This window comes from Lissotriton helveticus, chromosome 5_1, assembly GCF_964261635.1.
Source record: "Lissotriton helveticus chromosome 5_1, aLisHel1.1, whole genome shotgun sequence".
NCBI lineage: Eukaryota > Metazoa > Chordata > Amphibia > Caudata > Salamandridae > Lissotriton > Lissotriton helveticus.
In genome coordinates, this window is record NC_136065.1 from 967,576,505 (window position 1) to 967,592,854 (window position 16,350).

General features: G+C 41.1%; 1 protein-coding gene across 12 annotated transcripts in view; it reads right to left on the reverse strand.

The window, feature by feature from the left end:
- LRRC27 (leucine rich repeat containing 27) overlaps positions 1 to 16,350 on the reverse strand; it is an 801,922-nt gene that overhangs the window by 311,106 nt on the left and 474,466 nt on the right. For 7 of the 12 annotated variants that reach the window (XM_078643471.1, XM_078643467.1, XM_078643472.1 and 4 more), the window contains 2 exons: positions 5,226 to 5,553; positions 1,726 to 1,854 (listed from right to left, as the gene is read on the reverse strand). In XM_078643471.1, the coding sequence (XP_078499597.1) occupies positions 1,726 to 1,854; positions 5,226 to 5,553 (457 nt within the window). The remainder of the gene's footprint in view (positions 1 to 1,725; positions 1,855 to 5,225; positions 5,554 to 16,350) is intronic. The other 5 variants (XM_078643475.1, XM_078643474.1, XM_078643473.1 and 2 more) reach the window with 2 other exon arrangements.

Below are 16,350 nucleotides of genomic sequence, written 5' to 3' on the forward strand. Positions count from 1 at the left end.
ACACTTACCCATACTATTGCCCATGCCCACCCACACCCCCTTGGGCCCAACACCATAGCTTGATGGTGGTGTTGATGTAAATTATGGACCATTAAGTTAAACTTATTATAAGTATACAGTACATTCTTGCTATACATTGCACCAGCAATTCCACAGTTTTTATTTGAGGCAGGACAACCAATGCAAATGCAAGTAGAAAATTAAAATACTGCAAAGGTATGGCATAGAGGGAGTTTGTTCATACACGCTCGGTCCTCAACTTTTGCAAAGAACATCACTTTTGTTGACTGCTTTCCCCTTGTTCTGAATTGTAGGCTGTTGATCTCAAAGATTAAAAAATTAGAAAATATATAGCCATTCTGACATTTATTTTGTGAAGCTTTCTCTATAAATTGATACGCAAGCTCAAATTACTGCCAATGAACATAATGCTACTTGACCAAAGTGTATACTTTAGTCACAAGTGTCAATTACTTTTTTAGTTGAAAAAGTTATTGATGGAACAAAACAAATATAATGACTCTTGCAAATCAGCCTTTTAGTTGTGATGAACATAAAAAGACAGTTGTGAAGACAAGAAAATGAAAGAACAAAAAATGCAAAAAGCACTAAGCTTCAAATATTTTCCTTACAAGAAACCATAAGACACAGTGCAAACCTCCTGAATAAGTGCACAGTTTCAGAAGCATAAAGAAGTTATGTTTCTATAGTAATCAAAAATGACTGAGAGCAAGGTTAACAATTTGGGAATTTGACACAATTATCTTTCACAATATCTAATATTAACTTACTAAGAGGAATTATAAAGCACTAATGTAAACCACTATGATATTAATCTAATCAACTTCTACTTTTTCCAATTTGAGTGAAGATGAGAAGCAATGATTAAACGCCCACTGGAATATCCCTTCAAACTGCAGTAAATAACCTTCAAAATTGAAGTTTTACTCTTGCAACTAAAAAAGAGTAGCTCCTATACGATCACCATTCCGGGGCCCAATCATAGATTTAAAATTGCTGGCGGAGGAAGAAGAATACCACACTTGAAAGAGGTAGACTATTTTGAAGTAACATAAGATATATTTGCATTTGCAAAGACATTTCTGGGGTACTGTAAGTCCCAGAGCAAACAAACAAGATGGAAACAACAGAATTGCAATGGGTTGCAAACAGACGTTTGTGATCACATATGCATTAAAACCCTAAGAGACAAAATAAATGTACATACAGGGATTAAGAATAAGAATAAGTAAACCCACAAGAGAGATTGAAAAATCAAACAAAATAATTAAATTTTCCAAAACACCCCCTACCATGACATTTACACCTTTATCAACTAGTGATGCAAAATCGAATATACATTGTCAATCTTTTATCATAAAGCATAACTGCATTTCTTTATCATTTAGCCAAAGCAAACTATGAAATTCCAGAACCCCTTACTCGTATTATATCTGTTAAGGAATTGGCATCGAAGAAAGCAACATTTCTATAACATGACCTAACAATTTAACAGAAAAAAGCGAAAAATGAAGCACAATTATTACAAGTTAAAGAAAGTGTTCCAAATACTTGCAGCCATTTAATATTCTGCGATTTTACACCTTCAACAATTTTGATTTACATTATGGTGATAGGGGATTTATTAAAGAAAAATGATAACATGAAGGTATTAGTTTGCAAAATGTAAAGTAATTATATCATTAAAGAACTATACTACTAAACCTTTTCCGTTGCTCAAAATTATCTTGTTTCTCCTTCATTTCCTTAAGTGCAGCTTGTTTGCGTTCTTCGGCTCTTCTGTTCTGAATTTTTACATCATACATTGAAGGATCAGTCAAATTACTCTTCTTTCTTTAAAAATGTATGAATTTTACTCTCTTTAGTACATATGTATTTGCAAAGTTGTACAATCATGAGAAATACAAAACATACTTAGCAAGCAGAAGTAAAATATATATTAAAATTGCAAGACATATCAAGAAAACTAAACTTAAATAGATGTCATGATAACCTACAACAGAAACCAATAACAAGGCACAAATGCAAGGTAGATTATGAGCAAGAGTGTTCCTGCAAACGGATTTAAAGAACACCTCAACATTGGCTTTAAGAACCCAACACCTTAAAGTGCAATAATGATGGAATCTAAAATGTAAGAATTAAACTGGAAATATTACTGTAGGTACTTGTAAAGTAAGGCCATCTTAGATAAAGTGATCAAATTAACCATAGATGTGTCTGAGCACAAGCTCTACATGTAACTGTATGCTTGACTGATTATGAAGTTACCTCTGCCAAGCGACAGAGAGAAGCCATACGGCTGTAAAACTGGCAAAAATTGAGAAAATTTGATTTTGCCAGAAGTTGTTAACAAGAGATCACAGTAAACAGCATCAACACATCAGTGGTGAGATGCAATTTACATTTTAATAAGCTTCCACATAAGAAGATAAACATGAGCTGTCTTGTGACAATGAACAGCTAGACCTAACATTTCTATAGGCAGAATAATGAAACATACCCTGACTGGTTAAGCCTCATCAACTTATATTTTTTGGACTCCTACACTCGATCTCAGAGATGAAGTTGGAAAGGCCTAATAGCATTACTCAAATGCAACCACCCACTGTACATTACCGTAGATAAAACTTTTTATTAAACCGGACCAAGGAATATTTTCAGGATCGCCTTGCAAAACTGAAAGAGGCCAGAATCATTTGTATATGTAACAGTCTTCCATTTCCAGAAAAGGACTCTGCATCCAATTTCCTCTGAAAGATATCTACACTGTGACAAAGTATGTGCTATAATTACCATGCTACTTTAAGAACCATTACTATGCCATGGATGCACACACTATTTGATGAATTGCCACCATTGTACCACCACAGCAGGTGTGGGAAATTTGAATTATGCCACAGTGGCAGGTAAGTTGCCGCAAATCAAGTCCTTTGTTCTTTCTTGCAGGTCAATTTAGTTGGTGCTTATGCCAATTTAACATTTGCACCAGAAAATCAGAAAGGCACTCACTTAAAAAGACTTTTATAAACACTTGTTTTAGCACAAGGGGTTTAGTACCACTGTGGGTGGCATGCTATTCAGATTTAACATCCTCCACACCAGCTTCTTATGATGCTGGGTTATACATTTAATTCTTGCTATATTGTGGACATCTATTGCATAGGGGTAGCAATTCTTGACATATAATGGGCATTTATGGCACCCACACCTACTACAATGCTGTTTTCTGCATTATGGTTGTAATTAATGCTCTATGGCACGGCACAATGGTTGGGTCCTGGTTTAATATGTGCAGTTATGGTAAGATAGTGCCAAGCCATGAATATACACAATTTAAACAATGATCAATTTCATAGAGGCAAATAGTAGATAGAAAACAGTGCAAGTGACACGTGGAACCTGCAAACTAGTGTACATGCTTTTCCAGCCCTCTCCCCAACATAGGACAGATATGTCTATGTCAATGCCTTTTTAGGGAGACGTTTGTGCAAAGCAAAACCTATATTTGAAAATGTCTGTGTATGATTTGCAGTTCTGCCAGTCTCCTCTCGGTTGTAATGCTTGAGTGTGGAAATACGTGAATCTTATTTCCGCTAAAAAGTAGGCCCTATTCTTTGCTGCTGCTATTGTTACTGCTTACCTCTGTGAACTATTTCCAAAGTCCACAATGATCATCCCCATAATCAGATTATTTGGTCCGGGACCCCTTACAGAAAAGCTAGATTGATATTTGAAGGTCCTAAATAAATGAAACAGTAGGGAGCATGCATCTTCAACCTCTGTCAACGGGGGTAATATTTGCAGCTCTGATTACAGTCTCCAATATCTCTATCCCTGGACCTCCTGTAATGTGCATACTTGAAAGCTGATAGACAGGCATGGGTGTCTTCCATACACAGTAACCAAGTCAGTTTGCTTGCCTTTGTCAACAGTTTTCAATTGCTGCCTGCTTCCTGGATTTACACTACTGTCTCTTTCATGTCTATAGTGGGTCTATTTCTAGTGTTGCATGGTGTGCAAAAAGAAAAATTGGCCTAGAATGTGGTCTTGAGTATTAACCAGTGGTTTAAATTGATTCAAGCATTACACCCATCACTTTTCTCTTTTACTTGAAAGGGGATTTAAAGGTCTTCATTGTCTTGGTTATATCCAATTTATTAACCTGAGAACATTTAGAGAATAAAACTGCCACTGAGGGATCCAGGTGATTCAGCATGTCAACAAATCAAATCATCTTTCCCTTGAAAGTATCTGTTTTAGTTGTCTCAGAGTTGCAAAGAAGCCAGAGTGAAGACAGATTGGGTGAGATATTTCAACCCTTTAAAGAACAGTCACCTAAATGAGTTGTTCACCTTGTGGACTATTTTTTTAAAACGTGTTTCTGTGGTTAGCTTGTTGCCTAGGAAAAGATGGTCTAGGAGGCCAGTAATGGATTCTGTTTCATCTATGTTTTGGGCCCATTGACAAAGCTTTCCTGCATGAAAGTCAATGAGGTTTGCTAAACTTGTTCGGACACTGATGTTAAAGCCTGGGGCAAGCATTTTCAATTGTATCAAAATAAGTCTATATGAGAGTTGTGGATGTAGTTGAGGCAGGTTAACATGTATGAAGGGATCAGGAAATAACTCGTATCTTGCTGACTGCATCAGTTAGGGGTTAGAGTCAATCGGTACATAGAGAAAGACCAGGAAATGGGCCTGGCAGTCAGGCATTTTTGTCAATCAAAATATGGAGTTACGGACATGCCAGCATACGTAAAAAAGTAATTTAACAAGCTGTTTCAATAGTCCAAGTCCACTTTCAATGCTGGTTAATGCTTGGATAGTCCAAATTTCACCTTCAATGATGAGGATACTCTGGACCCTACTTGCTCTGGTTCTGATAGACTTGGTGCTGTCACAATCCCATAACAGCCTTAAATTATATAAAAGGTACCTATTGCAGTGCCATAAGAAGACAAAAATAATTGTTGCTACTTTTTTCATTCTGTTCAAAAGTATATTTTGCTCCTAGCTAGCATTTTATCTTTGCTACTAAATTTAAGTAAAGCAAGGCCAATATGTGTGGATGTGTAGCAACACCAAGAGGCCTATTTGAAGGCTTAGGAAAACATAAGTACTACTTCTCTAAACACCAATAAATTAGATTAGTTAAACACAATGCTTACATCACCAAAGGAAGACAGTCTTTGTCGTTCTTACCTGGCACTTAATGCAGGTATTTTCTTTGAGTCCTTTATTTTTTCAGCTAGGCCACCCTGCATAGAATATGGCTGTCCTGGAATTAAGTCATCCTTCTCACACTGCATAATTCGTTGTTTCAAACTTTGAAATAGCTTCATCTCTTGTTCATTAGGCCACTCGTCTGACAATTCCAGACTGGATCTCATTAGTTCACCCAATTTCAACTTTTCAACAGGCGGCATGTCTATTGAAATCAAACAGACTTTAACGAACGCAGAATGAACATGGTCTAGTTGAAAATTGATTTGTAGTAGTGAAAAAGACTTTTGCTTCTGGTTTTGTAGGACTGTAGGAAAATGGTTGATCAATACTTTTGTTCTCTCAGGTGTACCACTATATTTTAACAACACTATGGCTGATGTTAAAATTGAGCACTAAATGTGAGAAAAGAAGGTAATAACAGGTACAAAAGGAGGATTTAAATTATTTGCATCCGCACTATCCAATTTCCACAAAAGTGTGCATCGGGCACAATTTTGGCATCAATCAGTACAAATGTTCTTTGGAGTGCGGAATTTTGAGGCCAAGTCTATTGTTCAAGATCTTAATAATCCTCTTAGATTCCTCTAAGAGCCATAAACATGCATGTACACATCAACTCTTGTGTTTACATATCTCACAGTGCATTAGGCAAGGAAGATTTCAGTGTTGAAATATATTTCAGTACCTACTCTGAAAAAAGCAGATTTTGTTAGATGGTAAGTCCCGTTTCTTCCATTTAGAAGACGAAACATTGCTTGCTATTTAAAAAAACCCTTTTATTATTTTTTTTATTATGAAAGTGGGAAAAGTACAACTCATCATCTGAAGAACAGTGATGATCAAGAAGTCAAACTAAATCTTTCAAGGACTTTTAAATACATACTTTATGTACCATCTTTCTGATATAAAAAGAGATTAGCTAAAAGCATCCATAAAAACCTTTACAATGTGATTAAGTTACTGAGCATTTGTATTCGTCCAGATTCCTAGTAATCCAGTATTTTTGATCTTTAGTCATTTTTGCTTTACATTTCAACCCATGAAAAGGAGTCTCCAGATAATAACAAGATAAATATCTACACAACCATTCCCAGACTTAAGAAAGATCAGAATTTAACCAGTCTGTTGCGATGTAAAGTAATGAAACTATAATGGCAATGAATGATTCCTCGATATGATGACTAGAGACCAGATGATCAATCCCTAGCATAATAAAGTGCTCTATGATAAGAATCTCTGTATGGAACATCTTTCTTTTATTATGTGCCATTGATGCCCAATATACTTGCAGCACAGAACACTGTTACAACATGTGCAAAAGATCAACATCATGTAGTTGACCCGGTGGGCATTCAAGGTTATTTCGATGCAACCACTTATATAAGGGTTTTATAATGCTGAACCTTGAGATTAGCATATATAAATAATTGATGGATGAAGTGATTGTAGAAATGTACACATTAAACTTCAGTTTCATGCTCCAACATATCACTTGAGCAGCCAAATCGTCAGGATAGTCCATATTAAGGTTTCAAAGCTTAATGTTCATATTGTCTCTAAACATTGCTTTAATTGACAAGTTACTTACCTCAGTAATGGCTTATCTGGTAGAGACATAGTCTAGCCGTAGATTCCTCACCTTTGAATTTCCGAGGCGGCTGACATGATCCAGAAGATTTTTCTTTGAGCAATACTCTTGCGCGCTGGTAGGTGGCATCGGTTGGCTCCGCCTGACGTGGTCAGTGTCATCTCCGCCATTGTGAATCTACGTCACCTATATAGGCTATATAGGCATCACTTAGGCGCTCTAACGTCCGTTCTTTTCACAACATTCACTCCAGAAGCACAGAGCCATGAAGTGCACTGACATTGGTGTCTTTCACAATAACTAGGGCCTTGAATGGGGGTCAGCCCTGACCCTAAAAACCTGTCTGCTGTGCCTGGATGATAGATTGGTTGCTAAGGAATCAGTGGCTAGTTCCCGTCTCTACCATAAGGCGTTACTGAAGGAAAGTAACTTGTCCATCTGATAGAGACATCTAACCGCAGATTCCTTACCTTTTAATATATACCCAAGCAATACCATCCCTAGAGGAGGGATTGCAGACAAGTTTAGACAGGAAGTCCTGCAGGACAGAGCAGCCAAAAAGGCCATCCTTCCAGACTTGGCTGTCCAGGCAGTAGTAGAACGACAATGCTCTTTTTGGGTCCAGACAGTGGGGTCGCTCCTCTTCTTTAGAGGAGTGCCGAGTAGCATAGAAAGTGAGCAAAGTGACAAATTGCCCCACGTGGAATGGTGTTACCACTTTCGCTAAGAAAGAGGACCTAGAGCAAAGCACCAACTTATCAGGCAAGATCGTAAGGAGACTTGGATGATAGAGCCTGCAATATGTTCATCCTACTGGCAGAAGTTATTGCCACTAAAAAGGCTGTTTTGATAGTAAGTAGCTGGTGTGGGCTGCCGCTCAATCTACACGCAAGAAGGCATAGAATTGACAGGTTCGGTGGAGGACCCTCCCCTGCTACTACGACATAAGATCCTCCCGAAGGAGTAACCTGATTGGAGGATAGATGCTCAGTTAGAGAAGCTTGGGGTACCAGACTCTCTGCCCAGTCCGGAGTCACAAGAATGACTTGGACAATGTTGCTCCTGAGTTTCTTGAGCACTCTAGACAGGAGGGGTATAGGAGGAATAGGAGGAAAGGCATACAGGAGGCCTGAGCTCCACTCTAGATGAAAAGCGCTGCTGAGTGAGTGCCACTTTAGAAACAACCCCAGGACGTAAAACTGCTGACTTTGCGTGTTCTCGGCAGAGGAGAACACATCTCACCAAGGCTCTTCCCTTTTCTGAAAGAGACCTTGCGCCTCTTCCGACTGGAGACCCAATTTGTGATCTGCTAGGCGTCAACCGCTCTGAGTTTGTCTGCCCTGGCATTCAGAGGACCTGCCAGGTGTTGAGCCACCAGGGATATGCCCTGCTGTTCCAGTCACATCCAGCGACGCAGGGCCTCTTGTTGTAAGGTCCACGCCCCACACGCCCTGTTTGTTGCAGTACCACATGGCGGAAGTGTCGTCCATGAACACTTGAACCATCTTTCCCTTGATTGAAGGAAGAAAGGTTGTCAATGCCAAACAAATCACTCGGAGCGCCAGCAAATTGATGTGGAGTCTGGATTCTACCAGAGACCAGAGTCTTCTGATCCCCACCTCTGCCAGATGGCTACCCCATCCCAGAAGTAACACATCTGTCACTACAGTGTGGTCTTTTTGGGGCAGGGCGAGAGGTCTGCCTCTAACCCAATCATGGTCTGTTAGCCACCACTGCAATTCAGCTTTCCTGACACAACTGCAGTGCAGCTTTCCTGATCTTTAAGACGAGGAAGGGACTTTTGGCAGTATTCACCTCATCATTTTCTGCACCCTAATGTTCAAGCCAGAATTAGGCATCCAGACCCGTATGAATTTAACTACAGAATACATACGTGGTTCCCTCCTGTAGAAACTGCCCTTTTTTTCGGTGACTTGAACTCAAGCACCCTCCGTGCTCCATTTCACAACGAACACAGATTTTGGAAATTTCTAGCCTTATCAGGTATTAGCAAGATTTGTCAATCAAATCCAAGGCTGTGCATTTTCATTCATACCAGCACTGACCAGGGCCTGTTTCAGGACTTGTTTATCAGATCCACGGCTGTGCATTTTCATTTGTATCAGGACTGACCAGGGCCTTTATCTCCCAAGCCTTCATCTTTTGCATTTAGCTGACATTGCCAATTGTTTTGAGGCATCATCATATCAACCCTTAAGAATGTATGTGGCTTTTCCTGAAGAAGGCGTCCAGTATGCTGAAACATGCGTAGAAAATTAACATCTGTCTACCAATAACAACTGTTTTGAGCCACCTTCTGTGTTGTTTTATATAATGTTGTTTAGTCTATTCATTTTGTGCACATTGGTTTGTTTAATGTCTCAGTATCAATGACCTTGTGATAATTTTTTTATGTGGTGTTATTTATGTTTAAGTATGGATATTTATATCCAAAACTTTAAGCAATACAAATAAAATTATTAATAATAATTTTAATCTGTTAAGTACACTGAGTCTATTTTGATCAATCATGTGTTATGTATAGGACTTGATATTCACCAAGTCCATTGTTGCCTAGGAATGTTATTTTCTTTTGTCCATGAACACTTGAACCATTTTTCACTGATTGAAGGAAGAAAGGTTGCCGATACCAAACGAATCCCTCGGAGCGCCAGCAAATTGATGTGGAGTCTGAATTCTGCCGGAGACCAGAGTCCTCTGATCCCCACGTCTGCCTGATGGCAACTCCATCCCAGAAGTAACACATCTGTCACAACAGTGTGGTCTTTTTGGGGAAGGGCGAGAGGTCTGCATCTAACCCAATCATGGTCTGTTAGCCATCACTGCAGTTCATGTGCAGTTCTCTCTGTGATCTGGACCATGTCGGAGAGATTCTCCTGATGCTGCGCCCACTATAACTTCAAGTCACACTACAGAGCCCGCATATGCAATCTGTCATGTACCACTAGAAGGCTGCGGGAGGCCATGAGGTCAAGCAACCTCAGAGTCATTCTCACCGAAATCCAGGAAAACATCGGTATCACAGCCTGAATATCCTGGATTCGCCGTTTAGGAGGATAGGCCCGAAACTGCACTGTGTCCAGAACAGCTCTGATGAAAAGGAGAGTCTGAGAGGGAGTCAGGTGTGACTTCGACATGTTGATAGAGAACCCTACCAAATGCAGAAGGTTTGCCGTAGTCTGGAGGTGGGAGACAACAGTTTGGGGTGAAATTGCCTTCCACAGCCAGTCATCGAGATAGGGGAAGACTGGAATACATGCTGTGTGCAGATAAGCTGCAACCACAGCCCTCACCTTGGTGAATACTCGAGAGGCACTGGTAAGGCCAAAGGGGAGTGCAGTGAATTGAGAGTATCATAGCCTAACGTAAACTACAGGTAGCGCCGATGGGTAGGCAGGACAGGAATGTGACAACAGGCGTCCTGCTAGTCCAACGCTACCATCCAGTCTCCTGCGGCAGATAAGATCTCAGCTAGAGTGAGCATCTTGAACTATTCCTTTTTGAGGAAGTAGTAGAGGGCTCGGCCATCTGGGATAGGGCCCAGGCCCTTATTCTTCATTGGGACCAGAAAGTAGCTGGAATAGCAACCACAGCCTACTTCTGGCACCAAAAACCTTTCTATGGCTCCCTTGGCCAAGAGAGTCATGACTTCCTCCTGAAGCAAAGTCAGGTGATCCTCCATAAACCGGCCATAAGTTGGAGGCATGGAGGGTGTAGTCTTGAAAGGGAGTAGCCCCTTTAGACTATCTGAAGAACCCACCTGTCCATTGTGATGTCCTGTCAGTGGTGGAGGTGATGGGTGATCCTGCCACCAACTGGCCGCCCATGATCTTGAAGGGTCGGACAAGAAAAGTTTGGAGGCTGAGGTGGCGGGGTGGTGGACTGACAAGAATTCTGGATGCCTGACCCACGGGCCGGAACGAGCAGCGCCCATGACCAGAAAGAGGCTTCTGAACTTGCACAGTTTTGTGGCTGGGGTAAGGCTGAGACAGCTGAAACCCCCTTCTCTAGACATGAATGGGGTAAAAGGCAGACTGGGGACAAGTGACCACTGAGAGGCCCTAGGACTTGGCCGTAGCCCGGGAATTCTTAAAGTGCTCCTGCGCCATATCTGCCTTGCCTCTGAAGAGACAGGTGTCATCAAAAACATGTCCATGAGAGAGGCCTGGGCATCCCCGGAAAGCGCGAAGTTCTCAACCAAGCGTGGTGTCTATCAGCCACTGTCATTGAAATTGCTCTGCCCAATGAGTGAGTCGCATCGAGTCGACAACGGATGGCAAACTTTTCTGCATCACTCCTGTCTGATACCGCTAGGGAGCAGATAGCACGGGCCTCCTCTGGGACCTCTGGCAGCACTTGCGCAACCATTTCCCACAAAGTGTGGGCATAAATGACCAATAAGCATGCAGTGTTCACTAACCACAATACAAGGCTGGAGGAAGAAAACAATTTTCTTACCCCAACTATCCAGCCTCTTAGATGCCCTGTCCCGGGATGCGGAAGGGAATGCTCCTTGGAAGATAGAGGCTAGGACTACCAAGCTCTCAGGTGTTGGTGATGAAAGATGGGTCACCCAGTGCAGGGCAATGGAGGCGGGCAAGTGTCCTATTCACAGGAGCCTTTGTGCTGGGCTTGGACCAGGTGCCCAGTAGGACATCAGCTAAGGCCTCGTTGAAAGGCAGCAAGAGTTATGGTACGGAGACTCCAGGCTCTAGGACCTCTGTCAAGATGTTAGTCTTGGCTGTCAGAGAATGAAGCTCAAGGCCCAGGACCCCAGCTGCCCTTTGCACCACCATACAGTATGTTGCTCCCTCCTCCATAGCCACGGTAGGGGGGAGAGCAGGCTAGAATCTGAAGAGGTATACAATCCGCTGGGGTCATCTTATTCCTCACACCAGTACACGTTGTGGTAAGGCTGGTCATGTAAATGGTCCAGCGACCCCTCCCAATCTTCCTCCATCACTAGCCCTTCAGAATAGGACTGAGGAAATGACTTAGAAACCAAGGGTTCTATCAGCACCGATCCAGCTCCGGATCATTGGGGATAAGAATGGGGCTGGTGTCACCGGGGAAGTTTGCAAAGGTATGACCGGCATTGGTCTGGATCCATCACCAGATCCAAGGCATCATCGGCACCAGGACATGAGCTGCCAGTGCAGAACTCGATGGAGCCTACTCTGAAACTCCGGGGCTGAAGGCACACGGTAGGGTCAGGCTGCCCAAATATGAGGTATATGGCGTCATAAAAATCCATGAGCTGGGGTCGCTCCAGCTCCCAGGAAGGCTAGGAAGTGCGGAGCCAGCCTAGGCTCAGAGAAACAAGGCTTAGAACGCCGATGCTCCTCTTTCGTGTCAGCTGACGGACAAAGAGAAGTAGGAGCACGCTTCAACTTCTTATGTTTCTTGTGCTTTTCATCTGACTGACTCAAAGCCTTGGAGTGAGAGGGTGAAGGCCTGGGATTACCGGAGCGGTGCCTGGCCACCTCTTGACTGGGACCATGAACGAGAACTCCGGGACAAATGATGCGGTGCTGAGTGCCAGGCCGCAAGCAGCTTTAGGGACCACTCCCTCAAAGCTTTTGGAGCCATGGCCCAGCTGTCGTAGCACAACTTTGAGTCGTGGTCATGCTCCAGGCACCAAAGACAAACTAAGTGTGGCTCCATCCCAGCCATTGCACGGTGGCATGCGCCAAACAGCTTGAATCAAGAAGTCTTCTTGGACTTTTGAAAACCTACACATCAAAATACTTTCAACAAAATGTAGAAAAAAGACAGTCAAAAAGGGACAGGGGGTAGCTCTCTTCACGGATCTGCACTGGCTGGCTCAGAAAGAAATTAACGGATGTCAGCGTGCCAAGGTGGTGCCTACATAGGTGATGTGAACGTCACAACGGCAGTGATAATGCTGATGACGTCACGTGAAGCCGTCCGACGCCACCTACCGGCACGCAAGGGTATTGCTCGAAGAAAAATCTTCTGGATCCAATCTGACCCCTGGGAAACTCAAAGGTAAGGAATCTGGACTAAATGTCTCTATCAGATAGGGTGATACAAGTTAAACAGGCTTTAAGATGGCTCGGCTTATAAAAAAACCTTGTCTGCGAAAATGCTAAAACATGCTCAAATATAAGAAAAAGATAACATGGTATCATTAGAAAAAATTTCTTATCTGTGTTATACCAAATATTATTCATATTTGACAATACAACTCATGAAAAATGCCTGATAATGCAGTATATGTGCCCTATTGAGGTGTATATTTTAATGATTATAATATCATATAGCTATACCCAGGCCTTTCAGATCCCATTGCCTTGAAACTGTTTTTAATGATACTATTGTTTATAAAACAGAGAAAAAACCATACGCAATGTCTTTTAAGTGAAGTTTATACATTGATGGAAGCCAGCTTCAAGTAAGGTTGTGCAAAATGTATCATTCATGAGAATACCTATGTGTTTCAACATAGCAACACCGTACTAAAGTTTATCTGAGAAATGTTATCACTCTTCTCAGCCTTCTTTGTCCCAAACAAAACTATTTATAGGAGTCAATAATGGTAAACCATTTAATTGTTAAGGAAAGGGATATGGACCAAAAAAGGAATAACAACTGAGATATAATTGACATTTTAACAATATTACATTGACCAACAAGTCCAAACATGGATTCAATGCCAATTTCTGAAATTCCTTTCGACTTTCTGAAGATGTTCATAACTAAGTAGTATTCAATTCCTGACTTTTGCTAAAAGAATGACCTATTAATATACAGCAAATTCTACAAACTGGTAATCTTGTTTATGACAAAGTGAATTATTTAATATCTGTGTCTTATTTTTATTCAAATGAAAACTCAAAATTGCAGCAAAGAGAACAGCTTAATTTTCAATAGCTTGGAATTCTTCCTAACCTCTGAAGAAAACACCAATATGGCTGTGTATGCTAAGAGTGTTGTTACAAACCGCTTTTTATATACAGACAGTATAGCTTCACGTTAGTAATGTACTCAAAAAGGTTACAAATAAAGAGCAAGCAATAATGGAGGACAGTTCCCATGTTTATCTGAATAGTATTGGACTTTTTGTCCATCACTAGTATGTTTGCCTTAAGTTTCTGATGTAACACCCAGATGAAGTTTATAAATCTAGTGCAGAGTCCCAAATTTTGCATGACCACCCATAAAGAATGTAAGAACCCAGATCAAATGTTTGCCCAGCATTGGGCAGCATCAATGCAAAAGGATCACTCTACTACATTGCATTAATCAAATAGGCAATTTTCCAGTTTACATTGTCAATAGTGCCTCTATCTGGTACAAATCCATTCTGACCTGGGAAACAAGTTTGGAAATGATGCTAGTGATCAGAGTGGCAAAAATTTAGCAAAAGATTTTAGCATTGCAATTTGCTATCAAAATTGGTCTGTAGGACTTAGGGTCGGTTGATATCTTACCCTTCTTAAAAAGGACGGTTAGTCTCAGATCAACAAGAAGGAAGTATACCCTTTTCCTGAACATCTATAAATAGGGCTAGCTGAAAAACCAAAAAATCATGCATGTTGCTAGTTAAGATTTTTTTTAAATCTTGCAAAAATCCCAGACTACTATTTGGGATATCAAAAATGTTAGTGTATATCTCTATAGAAGAAATGGCAGCATCTAAAGTGTCCATATCACCATACAGAAACAAGACCTATAACATGTGTATAACAATCTCCTCATCAGTTGTTTGACAATCATGGATATATAATGTTTGCTGAAAGTCCGTAAACATTTCCACAAAGTCATCCACACTATATATCAGATCACCTTGTGCCTTTTTAATTGCATCTACTCTGTTCTGTCATCCTGTCTCCTATCCAAATAGCAAAGGACTCGCTCACAGATTTACTGTATTCATAAATTTCTTCTCTATTTGCCGTAGATGTTTTAGCAGATTTTTGACTGTGATGTATCCCAATTTCTGCATTCACCAGCATGATTTGTTTGACAACTTTATTTTCACTAGGGAACTTAGTTAAGGCTACCTGAGCATGTTGCTATTCTAATCCCAAAAGATGTTAATACAGGAAGAATATAGGATATTGCATTTTTTATTGTTTTTGTAATTGAATGATAGCTTTTAAAACATCCCATACAATTTGAGGTACAGTTGTGCCAGGATTAAGATGCATAACATTGACCACCCATGTCTGGATCATATGAATATATTTAGGGTTAGCTAGCTAGGACCTACTAAATGTACATCTAGCTTGAAGCTTTTGTTGGCTCTGAATTTTAATCTCTGGCAGCAAAGGACCCTGGTATGATGTCATTTTTAGGAAATAATCTAATTTGGGCATCATGCATTAATACTACAAGAAATACATATTTCTTAAGAGGATGTGAGAAAAATGTATGACAGGCTCACCAGCCCCTAACATGTGCCAGGAGTCTAATAAGCCATACATTGCATTATTCTAGCAAATGACTATCCATTCTGATACATTATCCGACTGCCAGCACCACACTTTCTTCTGTCCAGTGAGCAATTTAAATCTGACCAATTTTAAGTAGGCCATGCCATAAGGGAAGCTCAGATGCAAGCTAATCATGTATGCTTGGATCTTCAATATTTGGGTCTTACACTGAGCAAAGTGTAAGAGCTATATTTCGTTTTGCTAGGGTCAAACCAAGTGTCACTCAGTCCTGGTCCGAGTGATTGAGGTCAGATGGCTCCAGAAATTGAGCAAACAGCATTTTGGTTCCGGGGTAACTACTATCCCTGTGAAATGTGATATGGTGGTCATAATTGATTCCCAATATGGCCGGAGGATTGGACAGTCCCAAATAGTATGTAGGAACGTATCCGGCAGTGCGGCATGTCTGTAGCTCCCAGTTTATGGAATAATGTACGTATATAGTATGTCCTGTGTAGGATTTTCAATTGTAATAACCAGAGCCTCGAGGGGATCACTACCTCCTGCAGGGATGCCAATGCTTCCTGCCAATCTGACTCATCCATGGGGCCCAACTCCCACCTTTCCTTAAGGGTTGACATGGTATCTGGCTGGTTGTTCACTAATTGTCGATAAATCAGGGTATTGCTTTCTTGTGCAGATGATCAGTGAGGAGTCTATCCTCTAGCGGCGAGGCTGCAGGCAGTGGAGTGTCTTGCGGCAGCGCCTTTTGTAGTGCATGTTTTACCTGCAGATATCTAAACCTCTCCGCCTGTGCAAGACCATAAGTGCCCTGTAGTTGTTCAAATGAGATGATTTCCAAAGATCCCCCACTTTTCGATATACCTATTAGATCCCGTTGACGGAATCCTTTTGAGTTGCTTAGTTTGCCCAGCCGACGTGTGTCCCATATAGGTGTGGCCTGGTAATGACCCCCTCCCAGCCCAGTGCTCTCTGTGTCTCAAACCAGATCTTAACCATGTGAGCCGTTGGACCTGTAAGTATGTGCCTAAGTTTCTTATTATATAATGTCCCCATGATACCTTCCTGGTCC